At 41.3% G+C, this 16,393-nt stretch overlaps 2 protein-coding genes across 3 annotated transcripts; both read left to right on the plus strand.

The window, feature by feature from the left end:
• The first annotated feature begins 2,716 nt into the window (after nt 1–2,716).
• LOC111962133 (palmitoyltransferase ZDHHC7) lies at nt 2,717–11,230 on the plus strand. 2 transcript variants are annotated; one of them, XM_023984983.2, is made up of 8 exons: nt 2,717–2,856; nt 3,717–3,826; nt 3,976–4,281; nt 4,618–4,742; nt 5,004–5,100; nt 5,415–5,496; nt 8,476–8,606; nt 9,253–11,230. In XM_023984983.2, exons 3-8 carry the CDS (start codon nt 3,982–3,984, stop codon nt 9,430–9,432), a joined length of 915 nt encoding a protein of 304 aa, XP_023840751.1. In that variant the 5' UTR covers nt 2,717–2,856; nt 3,717–3,826; nt 3,976–3,981; the 3' UTR covers nt 9,433–11,230. The 2 variants fall into 2 exon arrangements, with proteins under 2 accessions (XP_023840751.1, XP_023840752.1); XM_023984984.2 differs by having other exon boundaries at nt 3,721–3,826.
• Nucleotides 11,231–11,406: 176 nt separating this feature from the next.
• LOC111962136 (transmembrane emp24 domain-containing protein 6) lies at nt 11,407–16,351 on the plus strand. The gene is made up of 4 exons (XM_023984987.2): nt 11,407–12,151; nt 12,426–12,552; nt 12,681–12,850; nt 15,689–16,351. The coding sequence occupies exons 1-4, from the start codon at nt 11,942–11,944 to the stop codon at nt 15,923–15,925; spliced, it is 744 nt and encodes a 247-aa protein (XP_023840755.1). The 5' UTR covers nt 11,407–11,941; the 3' UTR covers nt 15,926–16,351.
• Nucleotides 16,352–16,393: the final 42 nt, after the last annotated feature.

The following is a 16,393-nucleotide window of genomic DNA, read 5'->3' on the forward strand; positions in this document are numbered from 1 at the left end:
GTAAGAATTGGACAGGATGAGGTCTGGGTAGTATATAGACTCCCAGACAATATTCATAAACAATGACTATCAATGATGTCAAGAACTTTTATACTTCTTCCATTTGGCATCTCTTCATGTGTTGACATAACTGTATCTGAGTTTTGAGCGACCCTTCCCCCTCCTTTGTTCCATGCTGGCTGAAGACCAAGCTAACCAGTAACTCAACAGACACAGATGAAAGGGGAGACCTATAAGTATCCTTGCCTTAAATGAATAGGAAAAATCTGTAATTCTAATTGCTGATATTTTGAGGTACATTTTTGGAACCAGTAGACTAGCTACCTAGCTATGTAAACCGCACCCTTCTGTGAACACAGTGCGGCAGGTAGCCTCGTGGTTAGAGCGTTGAGCCAGTAACTGAAAAGTTGCTGGATGGAATCCCTGAGGTGACAAGGTAAAACTCTGTCTTCTACCCCAGTTAACCCACTTTTCCCCGGGTGCTGAAGACATGGATGTGTCAGCCCCCCGCACCTCTTTGATTCAGAGGGGTTGGGTTAAATGCAGAAGACACATTTCAGTTGTACAACTGACTAGGTTTTCCCCTACAACACGCCTTCTGGTTACAAGACGGTACTTGTTTAAATTATGTATGAGAATAAGACGTTACCATTTGTGAACTAAAATGAGAGGCTTTATGTGATGTCACATAAAGCCCCTATAATCCCACCTCCTGAATTCAAGTTTTTAACAGGGGGAGGGGACCAGTAACTTTATGATCAAACTTTATCAATGTACCAGCAATAGTCATTTTTCAAACTTTGGTCATCCTACTTTGATCTGCTTTCATCCAAATATTATCCAATTTAAAGAAAAACATGATTTTGACTRTGCAGGACTGTTACCAGTTTATTGGAATTTGACTAAGTATAATTTTTTTTACTTTAAATCTTATTTTGGGACTTTCAAGAGACATGACAGATAGAGACTGTGATTTTAGTCAGTCAACATAGCTGGGCCTTTGACACAGAACAGCGTGGTCACCATATGCCATTATGTTATGAAATTATTACCATTTTATCAGGATTTTTATRTTACCCATTGACAATTCAGTGGAGGCTGCTGAGGAGGATGGCTCATAATAACGGACGGAATGATACAAATTGAATATACTTGATACCATTCTACCCATTCCGCTCCAGCCATTACCATGAGCCCGTCCTCCCCAATTAAGGTGCCACCAACCTCCTGTGATTGACATACTCCCTTCTATTTATGTTTAACAGATCTGGGTTGAAATACTATTTACAAATGTTCTAATACTTTTAGCGATTGCCTAAGCCTGCCTGGAGTCCCAGATGGGAAGACTATTCTATTGGTTCCATTGCACCAGGCAAGCTCAAACTATCCCAGCTAAAGTATTTGAAATTATTTCAAATAGTATTTGAACCCAGGTCTGATTTTTTTCAAACCTAGTTAGCACATTAGTTGAGAAGGATGTAATTACAGACTGCAATTAGGGGGCGTTTTCTGATATCGGCATTTCTTAATATCAAGTTACACCCATTGATGCTTGCCATTGGTCCGTGGTCATTGCTTTCGCGTCGGGGACAACAGTTGTTGACAACTGTATCGTTGTAGCTACGCCTAACCCTTTTCCTAACCTTAACCTCATTCTCCTAACCCGCCATCCTAACCTGCAACGTTAATTATCCTAACCTGCCACATTCATTATCCAAACATGCGATGTACAAAAATCATCAGTGTTGAGAAACCATCACTCTCAAAACACCGGAATTGACCAATGGCAAGCACCAATGGGCGTTTCCTGATACCAAGGAACGACCACATCAAGAAATGCCCAGAATTGCGGTCTGTAATTACACCATATTGCATTAGTTTGGGATGACACTAATTTGGGAAAACAATAACTAGCACATTTCAGACAGGAAATGCCACATATTTGTTTAACAATTTCTAAGAAGATTAGACTACAATACATGCAGWACATTAGTCTTGGCGTTAGGACATTAATCTTGTCCTTCGAGCTAGCTCACTGCCAGAGCATACATCATGTTAGATAATAATTACAGTCAGTGAACAATGTATGCTATACCAATGCCCCTGACCAAAACAAAAGCAGATCCCAAGCAGGTTTCGACACACAATCAGATTCAGTGATAACGGGTCTACTGACTAGAAAAATACTAGAAAAATACATACACAGAGTCAAGGTATTGGTCTAAAACGGAATTTTCCACATAATTTCATCACTTCATGTTTTTAGAACTAGGTTTCCATAACCAAGGAATGATTGAATTAAAGTCCCACTTTGTAATTGAATTATGTGAATGTATGTTCAAACTATTTCAGGGCCTGTTTCAAAACGTGTTATTGCTTTATGCATTCTCACATTCTTACAGGAATGATCCTCCAAAATGTAAAATGTTCTTAATTTAAGATTTTATAGCACCTTGTTTAGTACTGCCTGGGACCCCACCACCTGCAGTAACATGGGTAACATAAATATGGGAGGGGCCCAGTGGCTAAACCCTACAGTACACAGGTAGGTTTACTGAGTAGTCTCTTTACATACTTTTTGTAATTACAAAAAGCAAATATTTGCCTGTTGCACAAAAACTTCTGATTTAATAAACTAAATAAGTAGCTAAATGATTAAAACATTTAAAAAAGTATACAAATCTGATCATAACAAAATTGGACAGTTCTCAAAATATTCTACAATACCGGAAATGCACCTTCCCAAACATTGTTGTGTAGCTAGCGTTAGCCTAGCTACTTGCCTTGAGTGGGGCTCTGTCATGAATGAAATTGAAGCCTTATTCCATCAGAAGGAAACTTGTAAACTGTCTAAGGGTAAGCATTTAGTTACTTAATATTTAACATTAATAATGCTAGCGCAAATACCTACAGCTGCTCACTAATGTTAGACAGTTGTAAATGTTAGCCGASAGCTGGCTAGAAGTGCTAACGTTACCTAGCTAACCATCATCAGTCAATGAGATAAGTTTGACACCACTAGCTTACTACTGTCGGATGTCAATCGTTTGTTTCGTAAGTAGTTGAATGAACTTTGCTACTGCACAACCTATTAACATCAACCACCACGGAGGGCTAGCTAGCTGTCTTTTTATGTGTTTACGACGTCGTTAGCTAGCAAGCTGCATAATGCCATATTCTCAAAGGTCTTTGTTTAAAAAGGATGTGCAAATGGTATTCCATCTGCTGTGCACACAACATTGTTACTGGATCAGATGTTGACCTCTGATTTATAGATATGGATTGTTGAACTGTCACCGTAATCATTACACAAAACAGTTTCCAAACGAACCAAAATGTCCGTTTCTATTGGACAGGTTCCGCAAACAGGCCGGTACCTACCTGAATCTGTCTAATAGAAACGCTAGTTTTGCAATTGTTTGGAGAAATTATTACAAATGGAAACGCAATCGAGAGTTTTTATATTGGACAAATTCAGGGGTGTATTCATTCTGCTTAAACAGAAGCAACCGAAACGGGGAGGGACCTACCTGAATGTGTCCAATAGAAACTCTATTTTTGCTGTTTGCTTCCGTATGGTTCTTTAACGGTCAACAGTTTCTGTAATGAATACACCCCAGGTAGGGCACTCCCCCTTTCGATCCATTTTCTATGTTTGCTTCCTTTTGATTCTTAAACTGTAAATGGTTTCTGTAATGAATACACCCCTGTTACAGCAAGGCTGTTTCACTTTCAACTATGTGGCCTGAGAAGTCAGGCCCTGGATGCTCTCATCAGTAGTGTTGAAGATTGGACACAATGGCACTCTAAAGGACACTAACAAAAAGTGAGTACAAAGTACGCCTAATTAGTCAATGGGCACGAAGTAGGGCTTAATAGCCTATGTCCACAATTAGACCAAAGTGTTTTATTTGAACAAATACTATATTTTTCTTTCTGTGCTTTCATATTCCCTTCTTCTGTCTCTCCCTGCAGGGCAGCATGTCTTCAGGTCATCGGCTGCGAGATGTAGAGCAACAACACCCCCTGCTGGACAGGGAGGAGGCTGCAGCGGGTTCCGCATTAGGGGAAGCGGAACGGGTGTGGTTCATCCAGGACGGCTGTGGCATGGTCTGTGCCTTCATCACCTGGTTTCTGGTGCTCTACGCCGACTTTGTGGTCACCTTTGTCATGCTGCTGCCCTCCAAGAGCTTCTGGTACGCTGTGGTCAACGGCGTGGTCTTCAACTGCCTGGCCGTGTTGGCACTCAGCTCGCACCTGCGCACCATGCTCACCGACCCGGTGAGTGAACTGACCACTGCAGGGCCGTGCTCATTAGGGCCCACCGTAACAAAGAAATGAGGATGCATTGTAATGTTGGGTGACTTGAAAAAGGGAGTGACTTTGAATGGAGGGCAAGACGGACCATACAAGCAGTAAAATAAGCAGTCAGAAAGAATGTCATATGAGAGCACTCTGTTGCTCATGGGCACATTATAGGAACCGTGTGTTGTCCTATTAGCAATGAAAGAACTGACTTACGAGGAGTTTCCTTGAAGTTTTGAATGAGTCTGTCCAAACATGTCCTCCTGTCAGTCTGCCTGTGTCCATTCTGTCCATCCTTGTGTCTGTTTTTAGGGAGCTGTGCCCAAAGGCAACGCCACCAAGAAATACATGGAGAGCCTGAAGCTGAAACCAGGAGAAGTCATCTATAAGTGTCCCAAATGCTGCAGCATCAAACCTGAGAGAGCCCACCACTGCAGGTGAGAAAGAAATGCGTTGTGTGCTTTCTGTATTATGCTTTATGGTATCTAGGGCAAGGGTTTTTTCCTGGTCGAGTAACTAGGCAAAATTCCCTATTTCGGACCAATATGCTGGGTCCTGTTCATTAGTCCACACTGTARAAAAACTTTTGCAATGGAAAACAAAAAGGACAATTTTGTATTGGAGCAGTCCAAGTAGTCCCTGTCAATTTTCTTCCGTTTGGTGCCTAATGACCATGGTTTTGTTTCCTTCTCCTGTAGTATTTGTAAGCGCTGCATCCGTAAGATGGATCACCACTGTCCATGGGTAAACAACTGTGTCGGAGAGAACAACCAGCGCTTCTTTGTCCTCTTCACTGTGAGTTCCGTCTCAGATCCACATTGTTTAAGTCCAGATGCACAATGGAAATGGCGAAATGCATKTCTAGTACATCAGTCCAATTAATCAACTAATAGGGCAAAATGATGAATATATATATTTTTTGCGACTGACATCCCTATTTTGTGCTATTGTGTAGTTTTGCATGGGAACAATGGGTTTGACAACTATTAGGCTGTCCTCTTTATTTGTGACATCTTCTCCCCTTGCTTATCATAAAAGCCCGTAAACCAAACAGTCCCTGTTAACTGATTGCTACAAGGAAACATCATAATTCCTTCTCTTTTTTTCAGATGTACATAGCGATGATCTCCACCCACGCTCTCACCCTGAGTGGGTACCAGTTCGTAACCTGTGTCAAAGTCCAGTGGAGTGGTGAGTGTCATTATATGAGTCGTTGTCTAAATATACTGTTCCTTTTTAAATACAACTACATTGACTTCAATGTGCCCTGTTTAAAGACACAATCTGGGATTTTCCTTGCCAAAATACTGTACCCATCATAAGTATTTTGTTGCATAACAAAGTGGGATTGAAATTGATTTAATTGTGATTATTTTGTCACGGATCTATATAAAATACACCATAATGTCAAGGTTAAAAGAAAATGTATATAAATGTTCACAAATGTATAAAAAATAAATAACTCAAATGTCATGGGTGTACAAGTATCTCAACCCCTTTCTTATGGCAAGCCTAAATAAATTTAGGAGCACAAATTTGCTTAACAAATCACACAATGGGCCCTCCGAGTGGCGCAGCGGTCTGAGRCGTCACTACAGACCCAGTTCGATCCCAGGCTGTGTCACAACCGACCGTGACCGGGAGTCCCATAGGGCGGCGCAAAATTGGCCCAGCGTCGTCTGGGTTAGGGGACGGTTTGGCCTGGGGGGGCTTTACTTGGCTCATCGCTCTCTAGCGACTCCTTGTGGKGGGGACATTGGTGCAGCTGGCTTCCGCATTAAGCGGGCGGGTGTTAAGAAGCGTCGCATGACTCGACCTTCGCCTCTCCCGAGCCCGTTGGGGAGTTGCAGCGATGAGAGAAGTTCGTAATTAAAACATTWAAAATAATTATCAAACAATAAGTTGCATGGACTCACTCTGTGTGCAATAATAGGGTTTAACGTGATCTTTGAATGACTACTTCATCTCTGTATACCACACACACACAATTATATRTAAGGTCCCTCAGTCGAGTAGTGAATTTCAAGCACATATTCAACCACAAAGAACAGGGAGCCTCGCCAATGCTTCGCAAAGAAGGGCAAAATAAAAAGCACACACTGAATATCCCTTTGAGCATGGTGAAGTCCTAAATACAAGGTGTTAAGTTCGGTGAAAATCCAACACAACACATAAAATGGGAGCACTATGAAATAACAACTATGGAATCATGTCGTAACCAAAAAAGTGTTAAACAAATCAAAATATATTTTAGATTCTTCAAAGTAGCCACCTTGGTGAAAGCTTTGCACACTCTTGGCATTTTCTCAACCAGCGTCACTTGGAATACTAAAAAGACCAAGAGATAAGTTCATTAGACTTATCAGTCTCAGAAATTACAGCTCAAATAAATGCTTCACAGAGATCAAGTAACAGACGCATCTCAACATCAACTGTTCAGAGGAGACTGCGTGAATCAGGCYTTCATGGYTGAATTGCTGCAAAGAAACCACTACTAAAGGACACCAATAATATGAAGAGACTTGCTTGGGCCAAGAATCACGAGCAATGGACATTGGACCGGTGGAAATCTGTCCTTGGGTCTGATGAGCCCAAATTTGAGATTTTTGGTTCCAACCGTCGTGTCTTTGTGAGACGCAGAGTAGGTGAATGGATRATCTCCGTGAAGCATGGAGGAGGAGGTCTGATGGTGTGGGGGTGCTTGGCTGGTGACAGTGTCAGTTATTTATTTACAATTCAAGGCACACTTAAACAGCATGGCTACCACAGCATTCTGCAGCGATATGCCATCCCATCTGGTTTGGGCTTAGTGGGACTATMATTTGTTTTTCAACAGGACAATGACCCAAAACATATCCAGGCTGTGTAAGGACTATTTGACCAAGAAGGATTTTGATGGAGTGTTGCATCAGATGATTTGGGCTCCCCAATCACCCGACCTCAACCCAATTGAGATGGTTTGGGATGAGTTGGACCGCAGAGTGAAGGAAAAGTAGCCAACAAGTGCTCAGCATATGTGGGAACTCCTTCAAGAATGTTGGAAAGGTTAAGCTGGTTGAGGGAATGCCAAGAGTGTGCAAAGCTGTCATCAAGGCTAAAGGTGGCTACATTGAAGAATCTAAAATACATTTTGATTTAACGCTTTTTTGGTTACTACATGATTCCATGTGTGTTATTTCATAGTTTTGATGTCTTCACTATTATTCTACAATGTAGAAAATATGACAAATAATGAGCAGGTGTGTCAAATTTTGACTGGTTGTGTGTGTCTGTGTGTGTGTGTATGTACAGTTGAAGTCGGAAGTTTACATACACCTTAGCCAAATACATTTAAACTCCGAGTCAGGCCTACAAACCTGACTCCATTACACCAGCTCTGTCTGGAGGAATGGGCCAAAATACACCCAACGTATTGTGGGAAGCTTGTGGAAGGCTACCCGAAATGTTTGACCCAAGTTAAACAATTTAAAGGCAATGCTACCAAATACTAATTGAGTGTATGTAAACTTCTGACCCACTGGGAATGTGATGAAAGAAAAAAAAAAAAGCTGAAAGAAATAATTCTCTACTATTTTTCTGACATTTCACATTATTAAAATATAGTGGTGATCCCAACTGACCTAAGACGGGGCATTTTTACTAGAATTTAATGTAAGGAATTGTGAAAAACTGAGTTTAAATGTATTTGGCTAAGGTGTATGTAAACTTCTGACTTCAACTGTATGTATAACGTTTAAAAAAAAAATGTAATAACATATATACATTACGTAGTATTTTGTGTAGATCGTTGACAAAAAATTGCAATTACATCCATTTTAATCCCACTTTGTAACAGAATAAAATGTGAAGAAATCCAAGGGGGTGACTATTTATGATAAGCATTGTAAGATTGCTTGTAAACAAAGTTTTTGTTCAGAAAATGTTACAGCTTCAAAATATGCTTAAAATGACCATTTTAATTTAGTGGACTATCATTCTTTGCATCCATAGCTCCATCTATGAATTTGATAGTGGTTATTTTTCTTTTGCCCCATCCCTCAGCTTTATAGCAAACCAAGTGGCGGTGTAGCCGTTTTTTTGATTTTCAAATTCAGGATTGCMGCTTCAAATATAACTACATTGAGGTCAGTGTTGATGTCATTATGCTGGATGATGTTTCTGCCCCTCCAGAGTGCAGTGACTTTTCCCCTCCGGTGACGGTGATGCTGATGATCTTCCTCTGCCTTGAGGGCCTCCTCTTCCTCAGCTTCACAGCTATCATGTTTGGCACTCAGGTCCACTCCATCTGCAATGATGAGACAGTGAGGAGATTAACAGTATATGCCACTTAGCAGACGTTTTTTTAAATTACATTTTTTATCCTAAGTAAGTTTCTGCACGGTGATTGCCTACGTTTTCAATTTGTGTTATGTGATTCTTGTGGGAATTGAACACACGACCTTAGATATACAATGTAGATAGAGTATTGTGCATGATTAAGAATTGTTTCCATGTTATACATTACATTCTCAGGTCCACTCCATCTGCAACAAGACGGTGAGGAGCCAAACCACATAGACAAACCATAGATAGACATGCAGGGCTTATTCAGTAGGGCAAAGGCATTACAGAACGCCATTCTACATTGACCAGTTCTATCAACAATAAGATTCTCTATTCTGCATGATTGGGATTTGTTTCCAAGTGTCCTGCCCCTCTGAACAAGCACATGGCCATGGTAGTGAAGTCCCATTTGTCAATAGAATCAGGAGGGAAATGGGGCCTATTTACAAATGAGACATCAGCCTCCTTCATAAAACTGTTAATAATGTAAGAAAGTAGAAACTTAGTGGTGGTGATGTTGATGAGACTCGTGACCTATGGCAGGCTAATTTACCATTGTGGTTATTTGCCCATTAGCTGAATTTTTATTGAAAAAGTTGAAAAAGTGTGTGTGTGTGTTACTAGGAGATTGAGCGTCTGAAGAATGAGAAGCCCACGTGGGAGAGGCAAGTTCGCTGGGAGGGCATGAGGAGCGTGTTTGGGGGCCAGCCGTCACTGCTGTGGATCAACCCGTTTGCCGGTCTCCGACTGCGCCGGCTACTCACCACTAGCTCCCGGAAAGCCGGCGCCGAGTTCTCAGTCTGACCCCTCACATTATGAGCAGCTTTGTACAGGAACTGTCTGGAACAATCTTCGGAACCGGTCTCTGACACCAGGGTCCTGTTCATTTAGGCATCAAACAGACGAAAACGGATTGAAACAGGAAAGGGACTATGCGGACTTGTCCAATAAGAAACGTACATTTTTGTTTTATTTTGCTAAATATTTTCCATTGCGTGCCCTAATGAACACGAGCCAGCTACCAGGAAGACTCAAGTTCTATACAACCGCATGGACAATGGTGCTTCTGAACATCACGTCTCCCTGTAGCTGACATGGAGCAGGAATCAAGAGACCCATCAAACTGTTTAAAGATCAAATGAAAGTGTACTGTAGTCCTAAAACAGACTGAAACACAACATACTACACAGTAAACATTTCCTGAATTGCCGCCTAAAGGGAGGATCCACTGTATCTCAAGAGGACTGTTCTGTTGTTTAGTTATTGACTTCCTTTTAAAGACACTTGTTGTTTTCTGCTCTTCCTCACTCTGGGGGGTGTGAGTGAGTAAAGCCTAATTTATACCTCACGTTACATACGCAACGCAAGAACTCAATTAGCTACTCAAAATKACAATCTTGTACTTGTATCGAGTTACAAATTGCTGGACTGCACACGTCTGTGTATTTTGGCTACGGAACTATGTAGGGTTCGCCATTTTACGTGGCTAATTGGAGATCTTGCATCCGTATGTAGGGTTATAAATTAGGCTTAAGTGTCCTTCCCTGGCCGTAGATTGCTGCACCTCTGGAAAAACAATGCGCTGGAATTGGTGTTAACCACTACTATAACCATATCATACTTTTTTTAAATGAAAACAGTATATTGCTGGATATATTGCTGGCGAATCCTGTTTTTGCATACCAAAAAAAGTGTGTTTACCACTTGTAGGAGTTCGATGAGTTGAGGTGGGGAAGGAGGCATATGAAATATGAATAATTAATGGCAGCAAGATGGTAGAGAACTACTATAATCAGCAGTTTGGATTCTGCATGAGGCAATCACATCAACTTTTACTAATCTGTCTGACGAATTTGCTGTGAAGTTGACCATTTTTAAAGGCATAGGAACTGGATTCATTAGCCAAACGTTAGCATCATGGTTCTTTTAATAGGAAGTAAGAATGCTATGATATTTTTTTTTAAACTGTGCTCTAATTTAAAGGTAAACTCAGTGTTGCACGAAGTTAACAGCAATATTGGGCCAATTTCCGCAACAACTAAGAGCGTGGAAGCGCGAGGCTAAACTTTTCTGCTGTTTTGGTGACGTCGTAGCTACCACTTTAGCAGCGTGAAGCACACCCGTGCATATTGGCAGATACTCTGTGTGTCTCTGAGAGCCAAGTCTTGCATCACACTCATCTCAATGTCTGCGGTGCTGGTCGTGGCAACGTCATAACGCTGAGTCTACCTTTTTAAAATTGTAATTTGTGTGTAATGGACTATGTGACTCCAGCAGAGTCGATGATTATCTCAAACAGTCAAAAGCTTACATGGTACTGTATGGTATTTACTTTATCAAGTCTAAATACAGTACTGTACACAACCTTATGAGTTTCACACAAGTATGTGCATGTGCTTCCCTCAAGTATTCCATGCTATACACTCCTATGTTATACTCTCCTATGTATACAGGGGAAGTTCCTATCATACTGATCTGAAAATAATTCTGATTAACCGTTATGATTTTTTCATTGGACATTTGATGGACTGGATAAAGTAATGTATGAGGACTTGGCTGTTTTTAAATGCTCTTGTTATGAGATTATAGAGTATGTTATGTACTTCTGTTTTGAACCCTTTCTTGCTAACTTTTACCGGGCTCYCATTGTAAATGAACTTAATTTCTACCTCTAAAATCCTGATTTCTTTGTCAATATTACTGACTGTATAGAAGAGAAGAGTGGTAATCCAGTATGCAGCACTTCAAAAAGCCCACTTGGAACTGGTGAATGATTTGCTGTACACAGAAAGCCGTATGTGAAGCACTGGTCCCAATTCGCTCCCTTCCCCTTCTTGTAGCCCTTTAATGTTGGCAGATCTCTGAGGTGGAAGCAATATAATGGAAGCTTCAGCTTTTACACTGCTTATACCTGTCAGATTCAGATCCGCAAACACTAAAGGGTTATGGMTGAGGGGAAAGGCTAGGGAGGGAACTGGAACCAGCTTAGTCAACGCCATATGTGAAAGGACCTGTATTTTCCCATACCACACAACTCCACCCATCATAGGGAGTAGGATGAAGTTGCCCCTAGACGCTGACCTTGGGCCAGTTTTGCACTTCCCCCACTATTGGTTGTGTATAAAGGGGGGGCTGATCCTAGATCTGTACCTTGGGGAAACTTCACCCCGGAGCCCCACCTTTTTAGTGAAGCAGACGTATGGGTTGTAGTTAATCATTTCTTGTCCCACAAGCCACGACACATCCACACTGGCAGACAGTAATAACCTGCACCTCATTGCTATAAATACATATCCTTTCAAGAGGACCAGCCATGTTATGTGGGGTATCCTTAGTTGTGCTCCTGGCTCTATTKGGTTTGGGGGGTCAGGGTTTGGCGAACCCCCATCCGGACCTACCAGCGGACAAGAACTTGTTCTGGGGAGCGGACCAGTATGACTTTGCTGTCGTGCTGCGTGCCTCCGGACTGGAGTGCTTCTGGCACTTTGCACACCAAGGGGAGCGCTTCTACTTGACTTTCATGGTAAGACGTTATTCCAGTTTAGTAGTACAATAACCGGATATATTTTTGTGCAAAATATTTATCATGGACAGTTATGCCTAATAATTATTGCCTGGCTTGGCCTGAACATTTTATTAAAAGTCTTAAAATATATAATATTCAGATAAAAAGTCAATCTGTTCAGGGCTTACTCCATTGTCATTTACTGAGGCAGTCTACAGAGCCCCCAACATATGGTTTGCAGCACATGGTCGTCCCATATGACAGTGAACGAGAGCCATCTGTCTGCGTTTAGGTCCAGTGGGTGACTGGTGTTGGCAACGACAGACACTTATCCGTCACTGTCAACTCTCCTAAAGGCTTGCTGTTGTCCAAAATTGACGAAGCTACGGGTCAAATCAACTTTGTAGCCGAGGAGACCGGTACATTGTAACTCCTTTTGAACGTGCACACACACACACACACACACACACGGTGCATAACAAAAAAACGTAGTACACGCTTTGAAATGTGGTGGAAGTATGTAACTTATTTTTATTTTGAATTCTAGGTTTCTATCAAATGTGCTTCAGCAACTTCCACAACCGATTTGGCAGCATGCAGATCTTCCTCAACTTTGGGGTGTACTACGATGGTTCTGATGACCAACAGAAACAGAAGGAGGAGGAGGAGAAGAAGAAAGTCCAAAAAGACCTGAACAACACTCTGTCCACCATAGAGGTAATGCTCTATTTGGGTTTTGACTGCATGTGCGATCCAATATGTTACGATAACTTTTGTCCATTTACATGGAAATTAATGAGGTCAGCATACACACAACAAAATCTTATTGTCCAATATTACATATCATATATTGTGAGGTTTAAAGAAGAGCATGGGGAGCTCTGACTATCATGCAGGTTCTTAAAGTGATGCTCAGGAACTTTTGTATCATTTCAGCCAGTAGTTTTGAAAGTGGTGCTCACGAGCCAGAACAGGTCCCCGTTTTTTGTGTATTACATCATCCAATTCGTACAATATGTTACAAATGCTGTGCTTAAAAGTTTGGGTTAAGTGGCAAAATCAAGGTCAACAACAACTTGCAAGTTTACACATTGTATTTTCTCCTTCTCCACCAACCTCAGACTACTCGTTYTTAAGCCTGGTCAAAGGACAAGGAACACACAGGAGAACGCCATGAAATATGCAAACAAAAACAGGTTTTATTGCAAGTTTGAGAGAAGCACTACCTAAACATTAATTCAACTTCAAATGAAGATAAATCAAATATATTCTCTCAACTTAGACAGCAACACCTCAAACAAAAAAAGACGGTATTTAAAGAAACAGCCAATGAAATTACAGGATCAATCAAGAAGGCAGATGCATGCGTGATAAGCAATGGAGGCTAATTGTCACACCTGTGACTAACTTGCCCACAAAAAATKTAACGTTTCCAATTTTTTTTGTAAATATAAATTTAGGGCAATTAAGTACAAAACAATTGGCAGAAGTTCTTACTCAAAATCACATTTAAATCAGTCAGTTTCTTTCAAATGTCCTCTTTTTAAAGTCGTTATGGTTCAGTCAGTAACAGGCTCATTTTTCGCTCTCTCCCTTATGTGATTGGGAGCTCTGCAACACCCATCCTTGTGTTGTCTGAGACCTTGGGTGCATGGCTTTAGCTCCACTTGCTCACTTTTCCTTGGCCCAGCCTCCAGGCCACTCCTCTTACAGACCCGACTCCAGAACACGATGGCTGCGTTTTTACGTTACGGTGCTGTACTGAATAACCAGTTGAAATCACGATTTAGTATACCTGTATAATCACATATTGTTGACCTATTATGTGGTCTGAACATATTGAAGAGGTGTACCATCAGATTTGAATCATTTACACAGATTGACAATAAAGTCTCAGAATTCAAAGATCAGCGCAATATAAGAAATACAGTAACGCTTAAAATTTCACAAATCTTAACATAAACAATTAATCAAATTGATCCCAGAATTGAGAGAGAAACCAAATACATTAAGTAATGACTAAGAATGATTACCTGCTGCATTCAAAGAACCAACCTACAGCACTAGACCAACTGCTACTTGAGTCATCCTTGTGGTATTGAGAGAAACATGGTAATGCTTTCACTGATTGTACACAAAGGAAGATATTTCTTACACGATGGTGCTTGCTTTGTTATCCAACTGATCTTGTGTCCTTTGTCATCCTGTGAACCCTGTTCATTCYTGCTGTTGTTTGGGATGGCAGTTCTTGCAACTGGGGTGTGGGCAGAAATAAATAAAGTAATGGGTCAGGCCATAGGTTAGATTTAAATTAGAAAGTCAATCTCAATGTGACATGGATTTAAAAGGAATAGTGCCAAGACTGGTGCAACAAAAATATGATGGAAGAAATCTCACCCATGTTTACACCAAACGGGTGCTTTTTAACTTTAGTAGTACAGGTACGAAGAATCAAGTTGGCTACCTAGACAAATTTTCCCCGCTAGCTATTGATAGACAAGCTATCTCCTGAATCGTTGCCATATCCTGGCCTCATTTACCCGGCAGATTTACTCCCCAAAAGCTTAAAAAACAAGCTTTTGGGGTTACTACATTTTTTTGGTAATCATTTTATTTCAGTTTAGTAAATAGTTTGCATGATTTGTTGTATCTTAGTATAATAACTTGCCCATAGGGCCCCTGTTTATGCTCTGAGTGGTTGCAAAGGGGGGAGGGAGCAACCAATTCCACCAGCCTGAGGCCTCAACAACCTGTAGGGCGACAACATGCAGTAGACTACCCAGGGGTTATACCTTACATGGCCAGCACAGTTCAATGTTATGCCACTCATTGAGTCCCAAACCCTGCCGACTGCTGCTAAATGTGACATCCTGAGGGCTGTGACTGAGGGCTGTGACTAAACTCAGTTCAGTACCATAGATCCGCCTACACCCCAWGGCAGGTAACAGTTCCCTCCCCCTCCGAGTTTCAGCTTCCACAATAACTTTAGGTAACTTTAGGTTTAGGATAACTTTAGGTTTGCAAACAAAATGGAGGGAGGACATAAGACAAAACAATCAAATCAAACAGAAAACCTGTTTCAGTGCAGGGAAAGCATAACACATCTTTAGTCATCATTCCATCAACATAATACTAATGATAGAAAATCCAACACCTCCTCAGCCACTAAGCCCTGCACCTGGGCGACCACACCTCCAACAACAGAAACAAGGGTTCTGAAGAGAGACAATCACATAGAGAACCAGTCACATTGCTCTCAATATATGGCCATGGACAGTAATAAGGGCATTCGTCACACCTGTGACAATATCATACGTTACTAAAATGTGAACATGCCCAAACAAACGACAACATACTGTTAAAATACTTGTAGGTGTAACTACTTGCTAAAATGTCATTTTTACATTTACACAATTTGACTTAGTCAATGACGGTAATATATGTCTGGATATAGGCCTAATACATTCATTGAGTAATATCTCCAGCATTAACCATGTCAGTTGGTGTTAAATAATAATAACGTTTTAACAACACTACTCTCCAAACCACTTTTAGGAGACTTCCCATCGCGTGGAGGGTTACGTCTTCCACATGTTTCGACATTACAACTTTGGCCGCATGMGGAAAGGCGCCGACTACTACCTCCTCCTCTCCAACTCTAAATACATCACCTGGTGGTCTGCGRTCCAGAGTGTGGTCATCGTCATGGCGGGCTACCTGCAACTCTTCTTCCTCAAGAGGCTCTTCAACACCAAGCCCACTACAGAAGCACCAGAGAAATCTCGCTGCTGAGTCCCTGGGTGCTTTTAGTATTCAGTGCCCTCATGTGCCCTGGTTGGGATGAATTCCATTTTAATTCAGTCAACCAGTAACAACGCCGTCAACAATTAAGGCCGGGATTCAATCCGATCGCCCCTTTTCGGCTATGCACCTTTTAAAGGCAATGTTCCTGCATTTGTGGAGACTGCGTTCATGGTAAATACTGCATATGTTGGCTCAATCTCTAATGACCTTTGAATTTCAAGTGCGCTGTTACGCTGATCTACCACTGATCGGATAAAATCGCAGCCTTAAATTCCATTACATTGACTGAATTAAAATCGAATTGACCCCGACCCTGTTGTTAATGTAAGTGTTACTAATGGGATCTGCTCCCTATATATCTATGTTGGAATTGATTAAAGTCGCACACGTTTTGACAAATGTCATTCCAGTGCATATATTTGRTGTGGATTTGAGTTTCTGTGTTCTGACTCAGTG

This window comes from Salvelinus sp. IW2-2015, linkage group LG4q.1:29, assembly GCF_002910315.2.
Source record: "Salvelinus sp. IW2-2015 linkage group LG4q.1:29, ASM291031v2, whole genome shotgun sequence".
Lineage (NCBI taxonomy): Eukaryota > Metazoa > Chordata > Actinopteri > Salmoniformes > Salmonidae > Salvelinus > Salvelinus sp. IW2-2015.